A 26,548-nucleotide genomic window follows, 5' to 3' on the forward strand; every position below is an offset into this window, starting at 1 on the left:
TCACTGAGACCTGGCAATGCGACAACTACTTTGCTGGCTGCATCAATTGAACATTGTAGGATCTGGAAAAGTCAGCAGTAGGTGTCTTAAGTGGGACACAGAAGGGCTTTAGGAAGGCTGCAAAGCGGCACAACTCCCAGCACACAAGTGACAATTTTTTCAAGCATTCCATCGGACATCCTTGCGGGCTTTGTCACACGCGGCTCAGCGAGGGGCTGAGGGTAGAGCCTGCTCCCTAGGGCAGCAGCCGCCCGGCGGGATGCGGGGCCGGGGCACTCTGGTAGGAGGTCGGGCTCACCGGGGCGGGGGTCGGGACTGCCCTCCCCCGCCTGCCGGGGGCTGCCGGTGTTTGTACATGTTGATTCCGAGTGAGGCGGGGGGGTGAGGGAGGAATAAACCCTGCGGGGGAAGCAAGCGGCGTCCCCCCGGGAGCAGCGGGGAGGGTTAATCGGTGAGGATCTGTGCGTCTGGGAGGAGAAAGCGGAGGCCGGGCTGGGGAGGGGGAAGGATAAGAGGAAAAGGGGCAGAGCGGCTCGGAGAGGTCGCACACCGCAGCCGCGGCAGTGCCTTCCCGCGTGCTCCCGGCCGTGGTGGTGGGTCCTCCCTTCCCGTCCCAGTCGTTTCCTCCCGCTTCCCGTGCCACAGAGGGCTCAGGGCTGGAAGGGAGAGAAAGGGATCCCCAGGGCTAGACAGCAGCCCGCCCGAGGCGGAGCAGGCGCGGCGCCCCGGGGGAGGCGGCGGCGTCCGGCAGATTCCCCCGGCAGTGGGAGGGCTCCGGGAGCGGAGAGCCTGGGGGAGCATCTCCTAGCCGGGGCTGACTCCCGAGGGACGCAGAGAGAGGGAGAAAAGCTGAGAGGCGGCACTTACAGGCGTCCCCAAATTTTAAGGGCTGGGGTGGGGAAAAAGAAAACTGAGGACCTGAGCTGGGACCTCCCAGCCGGAGGGATTGAAAAGGAGCCAAAGCAGGCGTCGGGTGGCCGGGGGGCTGACATCCCAAGGAGAGTCCCCGTCCTCCGCCGCCCGCAGCCGCTGCGTGCCCGCCGCCGCCGCCGCCTCAGGATGTGGGTGCCGCTGCTGCTGCTGCTGCCGGAGCTGCTCCCCGCCGTGCCGGCACAGAAGCTCTCCGCCCTCACGGTAAGGCCACCCCGCCGCAGCGCCAGCCGGTCCCGGGCGCACCTGAGCGGGCGATGCGGCCCCCGGGCGGCGAGGGGCGCCCTTGGCTGGCGGGCCGAGCTCTGCTCCCCGCCCCGGCCGGGCCGCAGCTCCGCCGAGCGCCCCGGGAGCAGCCGCACCGCCGCGGAGAGCCTTGCTGCGGGTCCCCGCAGAGCGTCGGTCCCGCGCTAATGCCCGCCCGAGCGCTTCTGTTCGCCCGACACACGAGTAATGCTGCAGGGAGGTCTGCCTCTGGACCCACTCGGGCTGACCGAGTCTACTTTGTTTTAATTATAAAGCGACATGAAACAAGCCTTTCTGGCTATTCCAGGCTCCATGGTGCTATACATGGAAGTCCGCGTTGAGATGGGTGAGCCAATTCATTAGGCTTACTAAATAAGCCATAACCACTCTTCTAGCCAAGACCTGAGGTTTGCAGCTAATAGCTCAGTTCAGTCTTCTTGAAGAGCTTGCAGTGTTTGCAAAGCTATAATTAATGCAATCTGTAGAAATAAAAACATTTTCCTTAAATGTGTTTTTAAACAAGTGCTTGAGTAAACATAACGGGCAGCGAATACCTCTTTCAAGCTGTTTTTAAGTGTTTTGGTGAAGGCTGTGCGCTTAGAGTTTATTATGGTAAAGTTATAGGCAGCTGCAAAGTTAAATAGACCCTATTTTGTTTAAGTCTTTCAGAAAATTTCTGTAAAATCCTGAGAGTTTAGTTTTTCCTCTTTTTTTTCTTCTCCTTTTTTCCCCCTTCTTGAGTAAGGTGCTATAGGGACAGCTCAAGGTGAAATGGTAGTGGGGGATGGCTGAGCTGTTCATACCTGAAATTCTTCAGGAAAAGTTTTGCCTTGTTGTCTAAGTTTGACTTTTTTTTTTCTTTCCCCCCCTCTTAAATGATTTATAGAGTAGAAGCTGCTAATTGAAAACCTTAAAGGAATGGGTTTGCTCCATTAATTTTATTGTGTGTCGCATTTTGAAGTGTGGATCAGATGAAGTCAAGTGATCCTCAAATTTTACTGTTTTAAGACATTCATTTGAAGCCCCGTTAGACTCTCAGGTGATACATACTCTTCTAGTAAACAGATTAAAATTGCAATCTAGTTTCAAGTTCACTTTAACAAATGTATGTATAATTTACAAGATAGCACATGTAATATTCTTTTTATCTGTACATAAAAATAGTTCTAAATATTAGTGTGGAAGTAATTTGGAAATACTACCAAACCTTAGTTTGTCCAAATGTAAAGTAAGAGTGATTGTGACTGTTACAATATCTTTAAGTGATACATAACCTAAATTATGCTAAAGCCATTTAAAATATTAAGATATAAATCACTGCAGAATATACTTTTCATTTAGTGAGGGGTTGTCTGCCTCAAAAAAACATTGAAAAATCTGGCCAAGGGCAGTTCGGCACACTGTTTAAAAATTAATATCATATACTCATGCAAATGTATTTGACTTCACTGTTATCTGAGTGATGTTAAAGTCATTCTGTTCTATCTTTCATCATTTCAGTAATAGTTAATTCATTAATAGTAGACTACATAGTAGTCTGCATCTTTATGAACCATGAGCAGAAAAGTCAATCCTGGTGGAATACCCACCCTCTGCCTCTGCTGTGAAAAAGGTAATGGTTTTGAAAACATCGGGCTTTCAGACTGAAAAGAATTTGAACATTTTGGTAGGCATAGCTAGCCTTGTTAGTAGAGGACTGTAGGTAGTGAGTTCATGCTAATTTTTCCACTGCCTGTGCTCTTCTTATGGACAAGGCTAACCCATACAAATACTAGACTACACTGGAAATCCTTCCCTAAAACAGGTTGTGGACAGGCAGACACCCATGGGAATGAAATAACACAAACACACACTGGTGCACATATACTTTCTACATCATCCCACAAAGCTGAAATTTGAGTGAGGCAGGTTTATTTCTACTGTTTCTCTACTTAATCTATTTAAACAACAATAAAAATAAAAATGCTATTACAGCAATAAACACCACACTGCTTAATCATTCTGAACTCCTGTAGTAATTTTGCTTGTAGTTTGCAGGCTATGTAACCCTTTCCACATGTACCTTTCTCAAATATTCATGGATACTACCTGCATAATTACAGGGAACAACAAACCCAAGCTGTGTAGAAAGACCAAGAAAATCTATGGCTTTTTTTCACCTGCTGTGCCGCTGTGTGGCGACTGAGAATGGCCATTCTTTTGGCCACCCATCAGATGCAGATTTTATTTGTGGCGTGATGAATAGCAGATAAAGGCTGAAATTTTCATAAATAACCAGAGTTCATGGGAACAGGGCATGTTTCACTATGGATCTGAGTTTTATGAAAACATAAAATCATGGATGATCATGGAGGAGGAATCCACATCCCTGATGGCACAGGTACTGTCACAGGTATACTCATCTTGCCAGATGGTGACAATATCAATGGCACAGTCTCCTTTACTGCAGTGGTAAATCTGATATAAGATGAACCTTGGCAGAGACATGATAATAAAATTATAGTTCCCTCTAGCAAAAGCCACTCTACCTTTTTCCAAAAGGTAACACATGGATTAGAGGTTTTTTCTTTGCCTGGGCTCTAAGCAACAAACTGGGTGATGACATGGCAGGGAGGGAGGATATCAACATCTGTCTTAAAGATTTTCATCTCTATAAACGGATCTCTGGGCTGTTTTAACTTTATGTCCTCACTAACTCCAGAAATGGAACAAGTACTACTTTGAGATAAGACTTTCTGTAGTTTACAGATTTGTTTCCCCATTTAATTAGAAATCATATTTTTCCATTTCACTTGGGCAGAAATACCCACAACAACCACACATGTCTATAGTACAGGTGAATATGTGATTTTCAGATGTTGGAAGCTTTGCAGTAGTCCAATTGCAATAAATTACAGAGTTTTCACACAAATAATATCTCTAAGAGATTTCTGATTGTCTAACAGTCTTATGTGACTGCAGGTTTGCAGGGAGTGATGAGCATATGGTCTCCTACCAAGTAGTATCTATTAGGATGATTTCTGGCAGACAGATGCATCAGAATAGTCAGCAGGTAGTTGAAATGCTCCAGCCTGTCTAGAGTCTGGTCCCCTGGACCTCATGGCTATATCTAAAGTGAGTGTGAGTGTTGTAATCTGTCCCTCTCTGCCCAAACTCTGGACCCAGACGGAACTTGATTGCCTGCCTATGTGCCAGGGTGGAGAAGGACCATGAGAGACGGGCTGATGCATACCCAAATCTTTATTGGGAAGCCATGATGTGCACCAGGGTCTAAGAGTTTCACCTTTCTATGCTGCCACCAGGTTAGAGATAGTTCAGAGCTACTTTGAGTTTGTCAAAGTCTTGGCTTCTTCTTGTCACCAAAATTACTCTTTGCTAAGGTTGCTCCTGGACCCTGGTCTCCTGAGTAGGACCATATTGCAATAATAGACAAAGTGAAGGGAAATATACTAATTATTAATTGCTAACTGAGCCTCAGGGATGCATGCAGGAGGAGAATGATCTTTATTATTGAGAGTATATTCTTTAGTATATTTAACAACTATAACAATTGTTATTTCAAATGAACAAATACTGGCAACAGAACAATGGTTTTCAATATGGAAAGGTAGGGTGAGAGCTATCTCATAAGAACCCATAAGATCTGGAGGGACTGTAGCCAGTTTGGCTGCTCCTGGTTTTTTCTCCCCTTGTGTCAAATACTAATGTAAAACATTCTTACATTCCACAAAATATCTTAAGTAGCCTTCTCATTTTACCTTGTTTATAGAAAACCAGGTAGCACTCTGCAGTTTTTGTAACACAGTGTTGGAATGTTCTGGCAATGCTATATTTTTATTCTGCTCTGTGAGGTGCACCCGTTATTTCTGGATGTATGAAACTGAGGAGATCTGAGCCTTGTTGACTTCTTTTATTAGGAAAATTATGGATATCTTGTGGATATAGCTACTTTTGTTTTGAAACACGGTGCTTTGAAGAAAACTCATTTTGTTCCTCGAATAAGTAAGTTTATGATCACTGCACTTACCAATACACTTTGTCATTGTTTATACTGCATTTTTGAAACCATCAACTTCGCTTTTATCTCAGTTGCACTGTTGTGTGTGTGTGGATGTACTTCTACAAACAATAGGATACAAGTGTTTCTTATTTTAAAATCTTGATGACTTGCAACATACCACAAACTATTCTTTCAAAGCCTTGCTGAACCATGTGCTTTTCTTAATACAATCAAAAAAACTGATAGATCTTACAAAGGGAGAAAGTTTGCTTGAAATTGCTTCTTGAAATGAACACCTCTGCCTGTTAATAGCTTGTTTCATCAGCAGTTGAATATTTTGGGGAACAATTGTTTTCTTTTTCTCCCTTGGCACATGCTTTGTGAGTATTCAATACCATTTAGTGTGCTGGATAGCTTCCACAGCACTGACCAACGTAAAATGGACCACTAAGGTAGTTCAGTAAAGGGAAACTAAACACAATCAAAGCTTTCCAAGTTAGGGACCCATTTGGATGGCGCCTGCAAACCAAAACATTTGGAAAAGTTACTCTAATTGTGACTGAAAAACCAAGACCATAAATAAAACTGTAAGTGGCTCCAGATCCTAACAACATTGTTACTCCAAATGGGCATTGATACAACCAAGGGTACATCAGCTCTGAAAATAAAACACTTTCAACAATGCTTCCTTGCAATAAACTCTTAAGACACTTCTTATTAAAGAAACAACACCAAAAACTGTGGGAGTTGATACTGAAAGAAGCAGCAAACTTTTGATCAGGAGTCAGAAGTAATTTTTGTGCATGCAGCCAACATGAACTGCACCTTATAATGTGTAAGACATTAATGAGGATGGCTGGTTGACTGCCTGCCCATAAGATTTTTAAAACTAGAATTGAAGAGTAGAAATGAATGTGAGTGGAGCGGGAAGAGCAGGACAGAGCAAACAAAAAGAAGTAGATCATGCACATTGTGTCCACTTTTGATGCTGTCATTGGCCCCCTGTTGCCTATGAATACCTCGAGGAACAGCTGTATTTCTTGACAGTGCGCAAACATCAAGGTTTAGTTCGTTTTGAAAAGCCTCCAAAGGTTTAGCTGCAATCCAAAACCTATCTGAGCCCTGTTGGTCTGGAAAACAGGCTACAGATCTTTTCAAGATCTGGCTTGCTCAGGACTTTGCTCATGTTTCCATTTCTTCAGCCAGACCAGCCTCACCACAGGCACAGCCATTTTCATGGTATTTTGGTATTTCATTTCCTGTCAGGCCTGAGACCAGGAAGTGCAGAGGCGCCTGAAAATTAAAAACTGAGTAAGAAAGAGTTGAAATCAAAGACCTATTTTTGAGCAGACGTGAAGGTCCGAGTTTGGTTCAGGAGTGACATTTTCTATCTGGACAAATTCAAACATTCTTAGGCAATCTGCAGAGTGAAAAGAAGTTACATCTTGCAAATGACTCAGGGATTTCCAAAACTTTTGCGTTTTCTTTAGAATCAAAACTCAAATGCATCTTAATTTTCTGACTGAGTCAGAAATTGTGATTGTGCTGTGAGGTAGATTTTTAAAGAGTTGACATCATAGATTCATAATGAAGGCCATTTCATGATGAAAATTCATAATGCTTTCTTACAAATTAATATAGTCAAAGTAGTTTTTGACTTTGTGAATGCTCCCATCTCTGTCCCTCTACTGTCTTCTACAGAAAAATTCTGATGTTGCCAGTCATTTGGTCTCAATGGCCCTGTGTATTTCCACAAGATATGCTTCTGTTGACATTTCTTTATCCACTTCTGGTTACTAATTACTAATCACTGCCTTAATATTTTCTACAGTGGCAGATGAAATGGTTTTCAGTGCAACACTGGAGGTGAACCTGGAAGGAGAAAATACTTCAGAAAAAATTTGCAGTATGCTGATCTCACATAGAGTAATTAATGCCAAAAGAAAAGGAGAGATAGCAAGATGTAGCACAATATTGTATATAAATAAATAAACTAAGCATAAAAGAGAAGGTATAGCATAAATAACTGCATTTTTTTCCTGCAGTTTTTCAGTCTTTGCCTGGCTGACCCACGTACATAGGGAATTGGTACGAATTACAGCCATTGCTGTAGTGCAGGGCTGCTAATGGAATACAAAGTTAGAAACTTCAGTTGTGGGAAAGCGAAAGCTACCTGGAAGAATGTGGACAAATTTTTAGTTTGGTGTAATAACACTTAGTATCAGAGGGCTGCTTATTATGGCTTTACCAAATTATCAGTGGTTGTCAAGCATCAAAGCTAATGGAGTGTCACATCTTACTGCAGAACTCATGAAATCAGTCTCCCAAATGGAAGTTTTAGCCAGTCCTTGCAGAAGAAATTGCTTTGATGAGCTAGTAAAGTAACTGCCCTTCAGTGAATTTTTTTCCCCTCTCTAATTTATTACCTTTTAAAAATGACCACTAAGTGTTTCATCAGCTGTTAAACATCCATAATAGAGAATGCAACCTAGAATTCTGGTCAGGACAGAAAGAGAAAACATTTCCTGAAGGCAATCCTTTCCAGTTCTCTCCCTGGCTTGCTCAGTGGGTTGCTAGAAAACTTGCTCGAGAATGTTTACATCATACCTATCCAAAACAGCTTTTTTTCCTCCATTTACTTTAGGCTGCTTGTTGTGTCATCTTCTGAGTCATTGAGTAAAGATAATTTTTTTTTTTGTGTTGCCTCAAATTTGTTTTGAGGATGTAATAATATACTTTCTTGTCTTTTAGGTGTCCATTTTTAAGCTGTATACTAATTAGCTGTCATACATATGCTATGAATCTCTGAGTCCTAGAGCAACCAAAGAGTACTTACATGCAAATAAAGAAAAATTTCTTTACTTTGGAATGTTCTTTAAGTCATGGCTTCATGCTGAATTTTGCAGATTTTTAGAATATATTTGCTGCCATAAAGTGCTCACAGTCTTTTTACTTGGGCTGCCTTTACCGTGCAATTACTAATATTCTGACCTTTTTTTCATAATTAAAACAAGGTACTATCAGTGAGGGAACAGTGTAAAAGCTCAGGAGAGATCAGTAGATTTTTTGAAATGCAAGAGGCAACAGGTAAAGAATAATTTTATTGGTATTCAGGATGGATTCACTATCATCCATGTCACAAGCTGCAGTACAGAGAAAACCTGCAGATTGCAGGTGTTCTGGATGTCAGGGTAGGAAGGCAATTCCTCAGTTCCATTCTCTTTTTCTTGCTCTTATCTGGAGTAAAGTGGAGGAATGGTTGAGTTTAGTCTGAGTAAAATCTGCCATTGAGTCTTGTTACTGCTTTGAAAGATGGGGAGAAGAGTGGGTGCCATTTTAGTAAACATGCAAACCATTTTAACCACATTTTAACTGCAATGTGTCTACTTGTGCAGAAATGCTGTTAAATCAGACCATGTGTCTGGAAGTGTCACAGAATACAAAGTGTGTGAGCTGGGGACATAAATCATGCCATTAAAGAATTGCTTCCCAAATGTTTTTCTTTGCAAGATGCTGTTCTTCACAGTGACATCTTTCTGAGAATGGTAGAATCTAGGGTTTGGGGCCACTGCTGTAAGAATACAAGGTAGAAATATTGTGTTGACAGCATGTCAGAAAGATGGTGATACTAAAATGTGAGAATCTCTTCTCAGTGAGGCTGATACGTGTGTGCCATGCTGGTTTCAGTGCACTTGTCTTCAGCCTGATTTGCTATGGTCATCCAAACACGCTGGGTTCCTCTTCGGGACTGTGAGGTGAACCCAACGGTCTTAAAATTAAAAGGAGATTTTCTCTTAGAAGCAGGACATCTTGAACACAGCTTACCAATGTTCTCTGCTTCAGTTGTCTCAGTTAATTTATTTTTCTTTGTCTATGCAGGTGAAGAATTATTTATTGCATTTAATCACAGTGTTTTAACCATCTCTCATTCACTGTAGTCTCCATATGGATGTCGCTTAGTGCAGACAAAGGGGTGTCAGTGAAACTGACCCAGGCTCTGTAAATTATATTTATTAATGCTGTGGTCTCCTTTTTTCACCTATAATGATGTATAACACTGCTCAAGTCCAGGTCGCATTTGTCATGTGGGCTGATGGGTTGTCTAGAGTGAAAAACTGACCTTGCAGCAGATGTCACTTTTTAAAGTAAAAATTTCTATCAAAGAAATAAAATCAAGTAACTGAAACCTGGTCCCGAAATAAATATGCTACGATGTACTCGAGAGTACCACATATTGTAAAGATACCTTTGTCCCCACAAGAGGGTGCAGAAATGAAAAAGATTGTCATCATAGAAAATAAATCAGACTTTGAGTTAACCATAGGTTTATTTGTTTAGTAAATTATCTCTGGTGTGTTGGATGGGTTATTTTTTGAAGAGAGCCATCAAAGATTTAAGTGACGCAAAATAAAAAGCAGAGATGGGAGGGTCTATGCGGATATTTCTCCGTTTCTCTCCCCGGTCCACTCCAGCGCAAACACAGAGCGGTGTCACCGCTTGCGCAGCGTCCTCAGGGGCAGGGAGGTCACCTCTCTTCTCCCACGGCACTTTTGGGATCCACCACGGGAGGGAGAGCAAGAGCAGCTTGCTCTGCCCCGTCTCCTCCGGGAAGGGCTGGAGGGAGGGGATGCCCTTCTTCCCCTCCCCAGCGGCTTTAGCCCGGGCGGGAGGACGGGAGCCCATGGGCTCCCTGAGTTTTCAGCACTCGCCGCTCAGCTGCACGTCAGATCGGAACTCAAATCTCAAGTGGAAAAAATCTCAAGTGGAAAAAATGTCCTGACACCAGCTGTCGAAAGGAGTTCTGCGAAAAAGAAAGTGTCTTTAATGACATGGCATGGCTTGACATTAATTAACGCGAATTAGCATTCATGAGAACGCAGAGCAGGCTGGTGTGGACAAGAGGGAATATATGGCCTAACATATGAGACACTCTTGGCCGTGAGACATGAGGAGGGGTTCAGTCTGCAGAAAGCATAGGGCATATTAATTTCATTGCATGTATCCATACTGCTTCTTTTTGCAGCGTTTATTACATAAATTCTGGCGAGCAAGACAAAACAAAGTGGACAACTTATTTTTTACACTGTATTTAATGGGATTGTGTTTCAGACCATGTCCTCCCGGGACGGCAGTTTCCAAGCATGCCAAATTTTTGATAGATTTCAGCCTAAGTGGATTTAGTTGCAAATCTGAACTTTAAACAGGAGGTTTTATCTTTCCATCATGTTTTCTCCTTGAAAGGTTCCATAAATTACATTTTTGAGAGAAAGGGAAAGTTTCTTTTGAAAGAAGTGTTCATTTGGTAAATTGCTAAGCTTCCCTTTTCCAGGTGCTGAATAACTCCCAGAGCAAAAGCTCTGTCATTGCTTGATAGTGGACTTCCATTAATTTACAAAAAAATTACAAGGCAATATTCGTGCATGGATAATTGATTTCACTCTGAAGGGAAAATGGCAAAAAGCAGAGCTCAAATGTCTACTTGTCTGTAACTAGTGCAGCAATTTTCCTGACTGCAAAATGGGTATCGAGTACTTCTCTTATGAAGTGTCAGTGTTTATGTTCATTAGCTGCAAGACCAGGAGAGGTGTATGGCAATGAGAGAGTCAGGGTATTTCCTACTAGATGACAGAGCCAGATCTGACACCAAGACTAAATGGCTGATAGGGATTAATTTTTGCCTCTTTGTGGCTGGTGACAGACTCACTAAAGCTCAGCAGACACAGCGCTGCTGGTTTGGTAGAGTGACTGGTGAGGTAATCACAGGTTCACAGTACATGCAGTGTTGAGGTGAAAGCAAAGAGCTAGCTGAAACACTGCTGCTGGGAGTGAGCCCAGAGGACTTGGAAACTGGCATCCTTTGGGACTCATAGTTGTGACTGGGCTCTCTCTGGCCGCTGTAGATTTTTCTCCAATATTCTCTCCCCCATCCAGTTGATCTTCCCTTAGTACATCTTCAGCATTTACATGCCTTTTCTATGCATAGACTATAAGCTATTTGTGTTTGTACAGTGTTTTGGGCAAAAGAGGCTCATGCCTGGTTGGCCTTCTTGGTCTGTCACAGTTTTCAAGTTCAGTAATAAATAAATCTTGAATGACACCTTCTTGCAGGCGAGACTGAACAACAAATTCAAAATGGATGATATGCAAATAGTGGAGTTCATCAGGCAGTTTTGGTCAGTCTGGTTCTTTACACTCTCTGCAAATTATCCAAGCTGCTTATTTTGTATAGACTTTCCTAGATGTATCTGTTTGTACTCCCCCCCCACCCCCGCCACAAATGTTCGATCCTACTCTACCTTTTGTAAAAAATTGGAGGAAGCAATTCAACATTACAGAAAGTGATCAGCAAAATTGTCTATTCTCTGGTCTTGTCATGCTGTTGGCCTAAGTGTTCTGCATAGTGCAGAGAGCCAAGTGTCATCTGCTTGGTATTTCCTGACTTGTGAGAGCTTAGTGTATCAACCTTATCACTGCCCTTAAGCTGGAGTTCTCAGGCTGTGGTATGTGTTTCCTTTCATGGTGCAAAACTCTATTTCCTAAAGAAAAAGATCCCTGAATCAATGCAGCCTCATCTTTCCTACAGAGAATAACGTGAACATTTGGATGCCTCTTCCTATTTTTGCACTTGGGTCAGATGGAGCTGGAAGCTTCTCTACCCACTGCCCTTCCTTACCTTTCAAAGGAGAAGAGGACATGGGTTTGGATGAAAGATGCTTCCATTCTGTGAGTGCAGACCAAGGAGCTGAGAGCTGTTCTTGCCAGTACATTCACCTTTCTTTTTCTATAGCAAGAGTACCAAGAAGCCTCTAGGAAACCTGGTCCAAAGTCTCTCTTGACAAACTCAGAGAGATGTCAGGCAATATCAAGAAACACAGAACTTTTTCCTATAGGCTTTCTGTGGCTTCAGAATGTTGTATCCATCAGCTGCAATAAATTCCCTAGACTGGGAATTTATTCTACCTTAAAATGACCCATGTCAGTCATATATATTTATGCAGGGGTACACTATATACATTCCCATGCAAACCTTTTCCTCCTTTTGTTCTCCATCAATGATTGGAACCCCCATAAAACCTCAAAGTTCCCTTGGGGTTAATAACTAGAACGTCAGATATTTTTCCCCTGAAGTTTATGCAATTTGATCCGACTGCTTTGATCTGCTATTTTTTGTTTATGTGTTTTGGTCTAAGGGAATGATGCATAGGGGTCTAGTGTTAGTTTTCATTTGACAAGATTTTGAAGTTGTTAGGTTTTGACTGTGTTGGAGATGCTACAGGGCAGCTGTGTTTGTTAGTTGATGAATTTGTGTAATCTAAAGACTGAAAAGAGCAAAAAGAATACCATCTCCCTTCAAATCTCAGATCAGGTAACTTCAGAAACTGCCTCAGGCAATATTTGATTTTATTTCAGTAGCTCTCATGATTATCATTCTAAATATGACAGAATAGAGCTTTTATTGCCTTCATTGCTTATTATGACAGCAGAAATCAAAATATCACACAGTATCCTTCCTTGTTACAAAAGTAAATTATTTCTTTAAAACTGCTATCCTGAGTCTTCTCAACACACCTGGGGGTGAGGAAACTCCCAAGTGAGATTCATTTTACAACCATGTCAGGAAATCACTCTCATTTAACAGAAGTAAGAAGCAAGCAGACCTCTCCAATGAAGTCAGGAAGTTACAAATAGGACTAATCACATGTAAAAACTCACTGTTTCCAACTGACAGCAAATAAAGAAGTGTCCGAGATGCAATGAAATTCCCTCCAGGGATCTTCGTAAAATTGAGACAAACATTAGAAAGAGTGTGCGTGATGGATGGAAAAGTCTGAAAAAAAATGACAAGTCTATCAAAGCTGAAGGGGGTCACAGTTCATACTCTCCAGCTCTTTTGTGGTATGCAGGATGTCTCTCAGGAAGAGCCCTGCAGCTATCTGCTGTCAACAATAGCAAAGCAGGTGTGCACGTGTGCCTGGACTATACGCTTCCTCTTTCTCATACCTGATGCTTCTTGCTTGAATAAAGGTTCATCTTTTAAAACTTTGTGATTATTTTCTTACTGCTTCTGGTTTTGATAGAAAACTGTTCAGTAGAGTGAGATTTAGGAGCTGTTGTCAAAGTATAATTTGAGCTGATTAGCAATTTCCTTTCATTTGTTGTGACTATGAAATAGCCTGAGGGCTGCACATGTCATACACACGCATTCTGTGTCCTGTATTGATGAAAAAGTTGTGTGATGTGTGCCAGGTGTCTGCAAGGCAGTTCGAATGGCAAAGTAGCATGGATGAGGTGAAGTGAGATGGTTTGCCTCTTCTCTCCCTGCTCTTTATTGCTACCGGGTGGTGTTTACTTTCTTGAGCTATGTTAACTTTCCCTGTTGACATATTTGTCCTTCTTACATGTTGTTGGCAAATGCAAGTGACTACAGAACCTAAAGGTCCGCTGAAATAACCACTAATTAATGAAATAAGACTTGTTAAACTCCTGTCATTCACTTTTCAGGGCAAATAAAACTCACTCTCTTACTAAGAATTCAATAAATCCCATATCCATCAAAAGTGTTACTACAAGACTACCAATTCTTTTTTTTTTTCCCTGTGGATATGATAGTTTTGGTCTTTGTTGCAAAGGCCCAATCTCTTCCAAGACACAGCTGCTCTTAAACAACATGCTCAAAGAAGGCTCCAAAGACTCTTGTGGGAGACAGAGATTCACTGATAGATACCTGAGCATGGTGGAAGCACTGGCTCAGTTGAAATAGAAGTGAGCAGAACCTAGAAGAGACAGCAGTTAAAGTCAACAGAGTGCGGACCTGTGCTCATGCCAAAAATGTGTGAAGAAAAAAGCTTGAGTCTCAGAATTTTTTATGTTTCTTTTTTCCCCTCAACACCTGTACGTTTGTTTCAAAAGAAAATGGTTTATAAATAAAATGGGCTATAAATAGCAAGCACACATTTTTTTTTAAATTCTTCAAATGATTTCTATTACCTCAGTGACACTGACTATCTGCACATACAGCTCTGTTAAATTAGACCTAAGGTTGTCAGTGTGTATGGTTCATCACCACAGTCATTAAGAAAAGCTCATGAAACTGGGAGTGCTAAAATACCTGTTATTCATTCTGACTGCATTAGCTGGGCAAGCCCATTCAGTGTGTGCTGGTTTCACAATGCACTCTTTTTCCAAGCTCATGCCTCACTCAGTCCTGCTGTCCCCCATGGCCTGGAATCATGCCCGAGCTTGATTGCAGTATGTCAGGTGAGGTTCCTGCTGCTTACCTGCTGCTTCCTTAATTGACAGCCTCCCATGCTGTCCAGAAATGCTTGCACACTGTGTTAAAACTCCTGCAGACTGAGCATGGAAAAATGGAAGTTTGTGTTTTCAACAGGCAGCCTCTGTCTTAGCAACTGTGTGAAATAAGTCAGTGTTGTTATTTCAGTTAATGTGGCCAGGGCTCCCCTGTGTCCCTTAACCTGAAGCTGTGAATGATGCTATGAAATGGAGGGCTGGTCCTTCAGTGTTCAGCTCACTTGCATTGTTGTGGTAGCACATTGATCAAGATTTTAAGCTTTTTCTAGCCCAGAGATCTCTGCTGCTTGATGTTTTGCTGTTTTAAATAGCTGTTGACTATCTGCTGTCTCTCAGATAGACCTTTTTCTTCAGTGCATTTTTCATGCCAATGGTGGACACCACTGCACTATTGCTATTTCATTTTCCACACTGCACTGGGATCTGTGCCATGGGAATCCATTTAACTGTTACGGTGTTGTTCAAATAAACTGAACTTGAATTGGACACTTGGCAGATTTAGCCTGATGGACTGTGAATCCAGATGTTACCCTTCTTCTGCTCATCACCTAATAAAATATATACCCAGTACTCTGTTATCCTGGGGATAATTTATCAGTCACACTCAGCTTCATTATGGACACTTCCCTTATCCTGTGGAGAGTGGCTGATCTGTCTGATGAAGTGCAGTCCCACTCTATGTAGCAGGTTGTTTGGGAATTTTTCTGGGGACCCCTTCCTCTTAGAAAATACATATTAGAAATTGGTAGGTAGTCCTGATGTTCTGGTAAAGGCCAGATTATTGACAGTGTGCCTGCAGTGCCCCTCAGAACCACTGGAGACAAGTGGGCTCAGAAACGTTTTGGTAAATATTTCTGCTTTATTCCTAGGTGATTGGCAGATCACTGCTGTGTTTCTGACTGATGGCTGAGTGCGAGAACAACCTCACATGTCAGGCACAGTCGCAGTTGCCCAGTTTATTGCTGTTTATTTGCCATCACCTCTGTAGTTCTTCAGGAGCCAGTGGAAACTGAGTTGGTGAAAAGGATCCTCATCTATTCAAAGAGCATTCGTGAAAGGCTGAGAATTGTATCAGCTGTAGCTGAAAAATAGAGAGAGAAGAGTCAAAGATAGGTACATGTATTTTTGAAGGATCAAAGAATAAAAGCACAAAAGAAGAAAAAGAATGTGTCAATCAATATCATATGCAAGATAGCCATCTAGCTCCAGGCAGCCTAGGGAAAGTGCTTTCCTCTTGCCCCAATCTTGTGCATGCATGTACTGACTCCTTTTTTTGGTCTTTCTGTTTGCTTTTAGCTAATTTCCTTCATTTGTGGACAGATGGCTTTTCATTATCTGAGATTTAAAAAAAATTGTTACCAATAACAATGTGAAATCTTTCCTAGCTAATCTGATTAGATGAATGGCTGAATGTTTTCTCTCATGATAAGAACTATGTAATCAAAAGTACAAGTGATTAAAAACCATATTAGCATAAAGAAGGAAATAACAAAATTGGCATTTTAAAGTAAGTTTTTTAAGGCAATTTGCCTGTGAAATGCTGCATTTTTAGAGAAAACACTTCTTAAAAAACAGCTCTTCTGTTTGAAAGTTTTCTGTAAACTTGGTGGATTTTATTAAAATTCTGTGTTTAAAAGGCTAAGGAGATGCCTTATGTTCTTAAGGAGATGGAGAAGCACTATTTTATTGTATTCCAGAGATGTGTAGTAATGCAAAAGAGCTTGGTTTCCAAAGAGAGCTGACAGAAGACAAAAAATGCAGGAAATCTAGCCATTTTTAAGTTGAAGGATTTTAATTGGAAGGAACTTCAAGCAGCTGCAGTACTTCATACTCAGTGTAACATGAATTAAAACACAGGCTACTATAACTATAATTTTGTATCAGTAGCAGGATATCTGCTATTTAAGAATTAATGCAGTTTAAAAAGTTTCATGAACTGATTCTGCTTTTGTGAATCTTTTCTAATTTGAATGCTCTTCTGCAAAATTAGCAAATTATGCATCTTCTCTGACTTAGCTTCTTGTTAGCAGTCACACCATTTTATTTTAATATTGAAGACAATGTAGAAATATTCACTGTTGTCATTTTTTTTTGCAAGTTTCTTGAGAAGTTCCTCGACCATTTTTGATATGAGAATATCTATTTCTGATGAAAGATTTGATGTATATAATAAGTATGACTCATTTAAAAACCAGCTTATCAAGCTAAAATGTCTAAGGATTTTGCAAATTTTATAGACTATTTTCCAGACTTGAAATGTGTTATAAAATCAGGCTCTGTTCATGAAACACTTGTAGGCATAGCAAATACTGGTTAATTGTCATGTCATGCAGGATAATCTTGTAGGTACCTCTGAAGTATGGGACAAATTGACATTTGAATTTTGATTTGTTATTAACAAGAGACTGAGATAAGACAGGTCAAGCTATTGGTGGTTACTTTTGCTAAATTTGTTTCTGACGAGAATATAAAAATGTTCACAGACAACTGAGGATATAAAAATGTTCACAGACAGCTGCAGATTTATTCCTGCAGAAACAGTGGGAAAAAGTCCTTATGTAACTATTACCAAAGCCAAACACTTATAAAGTAAAACTGTTTATTTTACTATCACAGTTTGTTTTCCCTTTGTCATACTCACACTCTTATTTTCATGGCAGATATGCTCTGTAGAAGTATAAAGATGTGATTTGGGAGATGTCTCCAAAGACCCATTTTTGAAAAATCCCAAGCTATTAAATTAATGCATTTTTAAAGGTATCTTTGGTATTATATAGAAAATTGCTCTGTTTCATTGTGCAAGTTCCTTTACATTTATACAACTTCCATGATCTTAGTGTCAGAGTGACCTTACCCATATCAAAATCTTTAGTGTCAAAATAGTCCAGCTGTTTTGTCCAATTACCCTAATTACCTAATGTCAAAACATCCTAACAACCCAGTCTAAACACATTTGAGTCCAACAAATTAGCACATGTGAGGCTTTTTTCTCATATTATTCAATTAAAAATGAATTTTCCTTCCTCAGTCCAAAGAAAATCATTACACATTCGTCTCAGGGGACCAATTCCTTCTTACTTGGACCGCTGCAACTGCCTCTTAATATGGTAAAAAATGTAATGTAAAAGGCAAGAAGTCTGCATTAGAGTGTCAGGTGCTGTGAGGACCAGAGAGTGGGAACAGTGGGGGCTCCCTGTGGGCAGGCAGAGCCTGTCCCACCCCCTGCCAGGAGCAGGAAGCCATGGGGGCCCAGGGCAGCCCCAGCCCCTGGCTTCAGATGCCTGCCTCGGTATGGACTGCTCTTTAAGTGGGAAGTCACAGTTTGGAATATGGGTATGGATGAGCAGAGCCCATGGTGAAAATGGAATGTGGCAGGAGCAGTGGGTTGGGCAGAGGCCAAGCAGCAAGGTTTTAGCTGGAAATTATGTCCTGTGGCTGGGGACAAGCCTCAGCTGGGTTGATGCCTCTCCAGCAGGGCATGGGAGCCCCTCTGGAGGGACACCAGGGAAGAGGGGCTGCCAGTGGGCTGTGCTGTCTCTCCATTGATCCTGAGCTCAGACAGCCAAACCTTTACGAAGGGCATTGTCTCAGGGCCCGTACACAGAAATATAACATCGTCTTTAAGTGCAAATAATCAGAATGTACCCTAAAAAAATCTCTGTAATCTGTAAAATAATTCTTCTGATGAAAAATCCTAGCAGCCAAGTTTTTGATCTGGGCAAGGTGACACGAACCAATTTTAGGCACGCATGGGCCAAGGTGTTTCTAGTTTTACTGGATGAAACTGGGTTGCTTGGTGTCTGCATAAGCACCCCAGTAAACCACCTCTGCATTCCAGTTGATGTTAAGTCGAATTGTACTTTCTATAATACAGATTTTATAGCTTTAATTGCTATGAAATATAAAGTCAGTAGAGACCATTAACTTCTGATTTGATGACATATGCTGTGCTGAAGTTGCTTTGCTATTTGTGAGTGAAGACTTTTCTCCTGGAGAAGGAGAATTAAAAGAAGCTAGTGCGGTACAAAACCGAATGGTCTCATCATCCCCTAAGTCATGGAAAGACTGAGCAGAGAACCAGCAGGAATCTGTAGAAATCTGAGAATCTGCAGAAAAAGGCAACCCTCTGTACAGTGTGCTGACTCGGACAGACTGTGGAAGCAATGTGTATGCTGCAGTCTTACAGCTAATCACCCAGTGTGCCTAAGGAACATTAGGTTTTGTAGGTTCCCACATCATATTGATTGTTGTTTTGCAAGACAGCAGTAACGAGACTGCTGACAGCTCGTGTCATATATCTGGCACGACAGCAGCCTGTAGGTAAACTTTCCCCATCCACAATCTCCTCAGGTGTGAGTGAGTACCAAGCTATTACAGGAAATTAACAACAATTTCCACATTGCTTTCCCTGCCTTCCACACCCTATAAACCAAGAAATGGAATTAAACCTTGTGGAAGCATGGGTAGGCTGCCAGAGACAGAAGCTCATGTCCGTGTCTGTGTGCACACCTGTGTGCCCAAGAGAAGGAAGCACAGGAAGGACAGGTGCTTTATAGCTATTTCCCCACTGCACAGCTAAGTATTGATCAAACACTGCTGTGGCTTTCAGAGCTGTGAAACAGGGAGTAAACATATCAAGACTACCTCAAGGCTTATGTGGCAGTACAGTTCCCCAGCAGGCAGTGTAGGGATGCCAGAGATTGCCACGCTTGTAATTGTCATTTACATCTTCCACTGCTTTCAAATTTCAGAAGACTAAACTGAATAGGCAAGTTGCAGGTAACTAACAGACATGTGGCTTGCCTTCAAATATTCAGGCCAGAAATGCCCTAGTGAAATCAGTTTCTATTATATTGCAAGGTCTGGTCAAAAATAGTTCTGGACCACAAGAACTCATCATGTTGATGAAAGATCAGATTTCATGCCTTGTGTTTACAGTTATGAAACGAAAGGTGCTTGCCAGCACCAGTTTTCCTGAGACGACAAGAAAACTCTGACATTTTTTACTCCCTAAAGAAAGGAAAAAAGGAAAAAAGTCTCCATTTCTCATTTCTTACTGCAGTAGAAATATTTTTACTTTCACATTCTTACTTTATCATATCAGGATTTTTTCCCAGGATTTAGGAGAAATGTTTACACTGAAAACACTTGCAAAGTAATTTATGTTACTATTCTATCTGGTCATAAAGTTAAACACTAAACCAAACTCATTTACGGGATTTGGAGCTGATTTTCTATTCATAGTTAATACCTTTGATCAACTTGAATAAATAAAATAATAGGAAGAATTTTAGAATCTTACAGTTGTCCTGGAAATTTTCATTGCTAACTGATTGTTTTTGCTACATTTTACATGTCTGACCTTTTTTGAAGCCTTTCTTCAGGATAGGCAATAGCTCATGAAATGATTAAAGTTTTCTGTAGGAACTAATTTTTAAGAGTTTATATGGGGTAAAAATTTTACCGATAAGTCTTATCTGCCTTCACGATAAATGTATTAACCTTGAATGATCCATCCAGTTCCTCACTGAGATTTTCTTTGCGTAGTAGAGATTTTGTCACATCATTGCAATAGCCTTGTTTTTTAACATAATGTAGTTAAAAATAGATTTTTTCACTGATACAAACTTATGGGTAGCACATCAAATGGGTGATATGTATTCAATGGGGAAAGGAGAAATAAAACCTGTTTTCCATTTGCACCAGTTCTATGTCAAGGAGATCTGCTGTAGTTGTCCATTTAGCTAGCTCCTTCCCTGGCCTTTTCATAGCAGGTGGTGTCAGGGAGTCTGATACATGAGGCTGGGAAGGGTCTGAGAGAGCTCTTGGTGGAGCTGAGGTGTAGGGAAGGGGCAAGACTGTCAACACGTTTGCCTAAGTGCTCTCTGGGGTATTGGCTCTCTGTTTTCCTCAGTGCAGCTGCTGACAGAACTGAATGTCATGGGTTGCTTCTCTGTGACTGGCAGCTCAGATCTGCTGAGGAGACAGCTTCTTGTGGTGCCAACAGCAGCGCATAATGCTTGCTGCCTAGCTAATCAAGGCAATATTTGATATGTTCTAGTTTGAATTAAGTGTTTGGGCTAGAAACACGATCCTAATTCCTAATGCAAGTTCTACTTTAGATGACTTTAAAATACTTATTTTTCTGTAGTGGGAAAGGAGCCTGTGCCCTCCCTCTGCTCACCAGAGCTGAATGCAGCCTGTGTGCTGCAGATCTGATTAGAAGTAGTTCTTCCTGTTCCTTCTGTACTTTTTATGCCTTCTTTAGGTGCCATGTATAATGTGTTGCACAACACTATGAAACTATGATTTATGAAACATAAACATATGATTTATGAAACATTTAGCTGAGTTTAATTACTCAGCTAAAGGTACCAACAGGGAGGGAATTCTGGGTCTCAAAAGAGCATTATGTTTTTATACTACAGGAGTCTTGAAAACACAAATTAATAATTTCGGAACTAAACTCTTCTCATGTTGTCAATCAGTGTCTTTTAGTCTCTTTATTATGCAGCCATCCCCTGAGGAGAATGTTCATTTTCATGGGTTCAGTCCTATTTTTTTGTCTATTACTGTACAAACATTGAGTAGCTCTTTGACCAGTGACATCTCAAAGGGGCAAGCCCCCTTTGCAGAACCCATGCAGTCACCTCCATGCCCTGTCCAGTTCACATCTAATGTATTCTGGGAAAAGATCTCTGGGACTGGGTGAAGTAAGACTCTCAAGTGTGAGGCTGTGAACAGTGAAACTCTAGAAGTGTTTTTGTGGGGTAGTTTATGTACCCCTCCATGGCAGCGGTGGTGCCAAGGACTCTGCTAAACTCTATTTGTTGGTCTTTTTTAATCTGGAGGAGGGAACTGTTGGAATCCTGCTTGTGGCACATGGAGGAGACATAAATTCATTGGAAAGAAGAATTGAGAAACATCCCGTCTTTCCAGGCACTTCCAAACTGAATGCTTCTGTCAAGCTGTTTTGGCCTTGCGGGAGCAGAAACCTGTAGCAGTTTGGCAGGAACAAATGAGAATTTGTCCAGAGGAAACTGAAATTCTTCAACCTTGTCTTTTTGGTTTGAATAATCTGAGGATAAAGCTCTGCTGCCCATGTAGTCCTCCCTTAGGGAGAACAGTGTGCTGGAGGAGAGGATTTGTTAGGCAGGATGTTGTGTTATTCAATTTGAGCAATCACCAGTAAAATCATATATGGTGGTGAACTCTTACATGAACTGAACTTTAGGGTGGATTTAATGCCAGCTTGCATGTCATAACTTAACCTTGGTGCTCAGAGCTCTGTGGTTGCTTTAAGGAAACAGGATTTTCCTGCACTAGCACTGGTGTGATTCATTCCACAAGTTCATGGTTGGGAGAACTGAATGTCACCCCTATTTCTGGGGATGGTGGGAAAGGGAGGATGTGAAGAATGTTGAAAAGATGTTCTCTAAACCACATAAGAGAAGCTATGAAAAAAGGAAGAGTTATGTCTCAAGCCTTTATATCCCATGTGTACATTACTGTGAGTTCAAAATTGCTGTGAACACAGTGCAAATATTCTTAACTTAAGCTATTACTGTGTATTTAAGTCTTTGTTGCATACGGGGGCATCCTGCATCGGTGAATTTGCAACATATATCCCAAAAGGGAACTGTGGGGACTCTGGGGAATTCTACTGAATACCAGTCCCCACACACTTGTCAAGCCCTCTTTTTATTTCACTGTTGTGATAAAAGCTGTTGGATATGTACATTAGGTAACAAAGGGAATTTTTTTTCTCATTATAGCAGGGATTCCTTATTCAAATGGATGTCATTGCACAGCTGCAACTTGGAAGATTTTGACCTGTAGTATTCGCGGGTGGGAGCACAGTGATGGATTACTGACATCTGCTATTTATTTTGTCTTCTGTGAGATGCTGCTGTGTTTAGTGATGATAAACAGCATTTCTCAGTGATTCTGGATGTGCCCATATTATTCAGGTAGTAGTCAAACTGTTCAGTTACGAGGATGAAACTAAAATAGTTAAACGCACTGGGAGATCCTGTATGGAATAGGGACTTCCATCATAGGAAAAAGATTATAATATTCTGAGGTGTCAGCAGATGAAATTTGAATCTTTCCTGAAGGGAAAAGTGAGCACATACTCGGAAACACTTCCCAGTATGTGCTCACTTTAAGGTCAGGAGAATAAATCCTACTGAAGGTTGTATTACAAATGGGTTCTTACAAGAGTTCATCAGCCTCTTTGGTTTTGTCTCTTAATAACAGAGGAGAATGACATCCAACAGGCTCCTGAAATTTTGAGGATCTTACATATTTGAGAAGATCTTACCTATTTGAAAAGAACAGCAACACTTTATTTACTCCTGCAAACTGGATTGATTTCACTAGTTCAGAGGAACAAAGATTGTAATCATGGAGCTTTTCTATTAATAGAATTAAAAGGGATATAATACAGGATAAAGTAGTAAATTGTTTCCTACTCTGCTAGGAACATTCCTGAAGCTGAGGATTTTCACCACAAAGTCTGTTACCTGCACTAAAACACATCAACTGAAATGCTGCAATATTGTTAAAGAAATTTTCGTTTTCCCTGTGTAAGCTTACAGTTAATAAAAATCCCATGTGCTGCCTGGATCTTGGAATTAACAAATTACAAAATAAAGGAGAAGAGGATTTTACTATGAGTTTTTAGAAGTTGAGCCAAACATAGATGGGGATGCCTTTTTCTGCTGAATCTACAGTTCAGGGAAGGTTTAAGTCATGTAGGAAAATGATGCATAACACATTGTTTTGAGGTCTGGTTTTCTGCAGGTACACTGTGAATTGCTATTGCTTTTCTCTATTAAATGTAACAAGCAATTGTTACATTTACTGGGCCAAAAACCCCTGAACACTAATCTCACCTTGAAGCTTTCAAGTCCTGGTCTCATAAGGAAATGTCCTTGACTTACCTGAAAGTGCTGGAAAAAGGATGTTTGTTCAACTTTTGTTAGTTGCAGTTATAGGGCCGATCAATGTACTAATCAATCTAGTTAATAATTTACCCTTTAGGCAGTCAAATGAGTTTAAAACATAAACTGTGAATCTCTCTTGCTATAACCTGTGGGTAGGTGTATTTCCACTGAGACAATAGCACAGTGTGAAGTTTATCAGCTTATTAGAGGAAAATAACCCTCTGCACCTCAGCATTTTAGGTACTGCTAATCTGAATTGTGCAACTTGTAAGAAAAAGAAACAGCTGGGTACACCAATGTAGTTTACAATGGCTTCTTACAGAGTTCAAACACCAGCATTAAAAGACAAGATGAAATTAATCTGTTACTTGGAAGAATATTTTCCAGGTATATTAAAATTTTTCATTTCCACAAGCTATCTTTTCTAGTGACAAATAGACAAAAAAGTTGTTTAGATAGAGATGGGTCTTCAAAGTACAACAGGCAGCTGCAGTACTTAAAACTCTTCTCCATGCAGGGTAATACAATTCCACTTCACAGTTGTGTTTTTGTAGATGATATACTGACAGTTTTGGAAAATTTGCCTTGTGCCCATCAGAAATAGCTGGAACTCCATTTCCCTGGTTCTTTGAGCCACAATAAAAGACCACAGAAATTTTCATTCAGCCTGTTAGTGTGTGAATTATTCATCACTGCTTTATGCACACAAAAGAAGTTGAGTCTTGTCTGTGCCAGAGTGAAGAATCATTGCAGACATGCTTGGGTTTTCGTAATGAGTGCTCATCACCCTTTAATGTAGATAAAAAATTCCAAGCAGACAGAGATCAGAAAAATCAAGATCAGCTACTTCCAGAAACCTGTATTTTATCTGTATGTATTCTCTTAAGATACAGCTGGGCTGACAAAGGCACAGCTGGGCTGACAAAGTGTCACTTGGTTGCCTTGGAAGCAATTGATGTTTTTCCTCTTATCTCAGTATTGACTGAAAGATTTTAATTAAGCTATAGATGTTGTTTGCAGCTGTGAATCAAATATAGGTGAATTTTCCTGCTTTTGTGTAATGCAGAAGTTGTTTCCTACTTTCTAGCTACCTGATTGAAGAAAGATACTAATAATTCAGTTTACTGAATGCACTCTTTGGGTAAAAGAGTAACTCCCCTCTTTGCTCTTATAGTAGGCAGTATGTTCTTTACTGAAACTGAACCACAGCATACAAAGTCAGTAAAATAATATAATTTGTTTCTGTAAATCTGGCTTTGTAAGTTTTTCTTGTATTTTATGTAAGAATCACAGTATGAACAGTAGTAAGGGAAATTTCTCATGCACTTCCTTGGCAACATGACCTTGATTCAGATATGCTTTAACTGAAATAGTTCTACCCCAAATCTTTCCAGGCTCAGAATTTTTTTTAGGTACTCAAAAAAGTGGCTGTAGCAGGTGACATAGCCTATATAAAGAAAAAACTATGCCCAAACCCACAGAACTACTAACAAACTTATGATTTCACATGTAAGATTGTTCTGAATGGATAGATAAGAATGCAGATATACATGTAAGCAGACTGATGTAACAAAGTTCCCCATTTAACCAAAAACCACCAGGACAGCTTTCCCCTCATGTTGAAAGCATTGAATTTACTCCCACAGAACAAATAAAAACATCTGGCTGTTACAGGTGTTTCAGTGTGGATCTCTCTGAGGCTTCAGAGTTAATTAATGGATGTGTGGAAACAATGACAGCTTTTGTAGTTTTATTTTGATGAATAGTGTCACTGTTGATGTGGACACTCAAGAAACCATATTTCTGTTCACCCTCTTTGTGCTTTGTGCTCAGATGACAGTAAGAGGTATAGCACTACTTGTTTTTAACTAACATACATAGTTTTGTTACACAAGATAGTTCAGCTGGGCCTGAGAAAACCAGTTCATATACTTACCATTTTTCTGGCTAGGATGAGGCTAGGGATCTGTTTTGAAGGTTGCTGTTGTCCCCCAGAGACTTGTTACTTTTGCTACCTGAGCAAACTCTATGGAAATGGTGAAAGCAACTAAATAGGAGAAAGTGGGCAAAATATTCTTTCATTGGGAAAAGATAAAATACTGATTAGTTGGGAAAATGTTGCATTGAGAAAAAGGCCAGCACTTAGTTATAGTAAGTACTAACACCCAGCACAGAACTTCAATTTTGCATTTTTGTTCTTCAGTACTGCCTGCTGAAGAAGAAGATTTGAAGCTGTCTGACTACACTACTTCGAAAACTTAAATTACTGGGTTGTCATAGTTCAGAGTGAAAAGGGAAATGAAGGCTTATTTTGCATAGTCCCAATATTTCTGAATTGTCAACTTGGTTGCCAGCATATACCACCCCTGAGAGAAAACATCTGTGGCTGGAGTCAGTAGACTTTTAAGTTCATTTGAAAGCACTTTCTCAAATGTGGAATTACTGGCCTAGACTCTAGGAAAGAAACCTTTTTCCCACAAGTAACTGCATAGTCGACATATTTTGGTTTGGACACTGATTCTCAGGAGTGGGAAGATGATTTAATTTTATTACTGGGTTAATTACTTCTTATAAAACCAGTTTCAGTATATACATTTACAAAGATGAACACTTAGGAATTCAGAGAAATATAGGCTATTAGAGAAGTAAGTATTAAGCATGTGCATATTACTTGATGGGCTGCTCCTGTTACATACTAAGGGTATGTAAATTTCTCTGATTAATAAGATTTAGCTTTTAAAAATAAAATTAGTTTGTGTTTTGAATTTTTCTAACTAGAGCTTCAAGTTACTGGATCTTTGCCTTTGTTGGAAGTTAAGGCAGATCACTTGAATGAGAAAGGCATTTTGATTGTTTATTACTTTCTGTCAAGTTTGCTTGCATTTCAAATGTTTTCATAATAGGTAAGTTCTGCTTTCTAATGTATAAGCATTCAATGACTTGTCCTATGAAAGGAAATAGGATTGCTGTTGTTAATGACATTAAAAGAGTTCAGTGTCTTCCACAAATATTTGAGCAAGTAAACAGCTGAGGTTGATGGATAATCTTCATAGAACCAGTGTTCTAACTGTAAGCAAAAACTGGGTTTGGAACCCTGACAACTTTTGCATGCTGG

The 26,548-nt window shown here is 40.6% G+C and overlaps 1 protein-coding gene across 4 annotated transcripts in view; it reads left to right on the forward strand.

The window, feature by feature from the left end:
• The first annotated feature begins 530 nt into the window (after positions 1-530).
• The window catches only part of SMOC2 (SPARC related modular calcium binding 2), a 140,470-nt gene continuing 114,452 nt past the window's right edge, over positions 531-26,548 (forward strand). For 3 of the 4 annotated variants that reach the window (XM_019006134.2, XM_015622695.3, XM_019006135.2), the window contains exon 1: positions 531-1,134. In XM_019006134.2, coding sequence (XP_018861679.1) covers positions 1,060-1,134 — 75 coding nt within the window. In that variant the 5' untranslated portion in view covers positions 531-1,059. The remainder of the gene's footprint in view (positions 1,135-26,548) is intronic. The other variant, XM_015622693.3, reaches the window with a different exon arrangement.

The sequence above is a fragment of the Parus major genome, chromosome 3 (genome assembly GCF_001522545.3).
Source record: "Parus major isolate Abel chromosome 3, Parus_major1.1, whole genome shotgun sequence".
In the NCBI taxonomy this organism is placed as follows: domain Eukaryota; kingdom Metazoa; phylum Chordata; class Aves; order Passeriformes; family Paridae; genus Parus; species Parus major.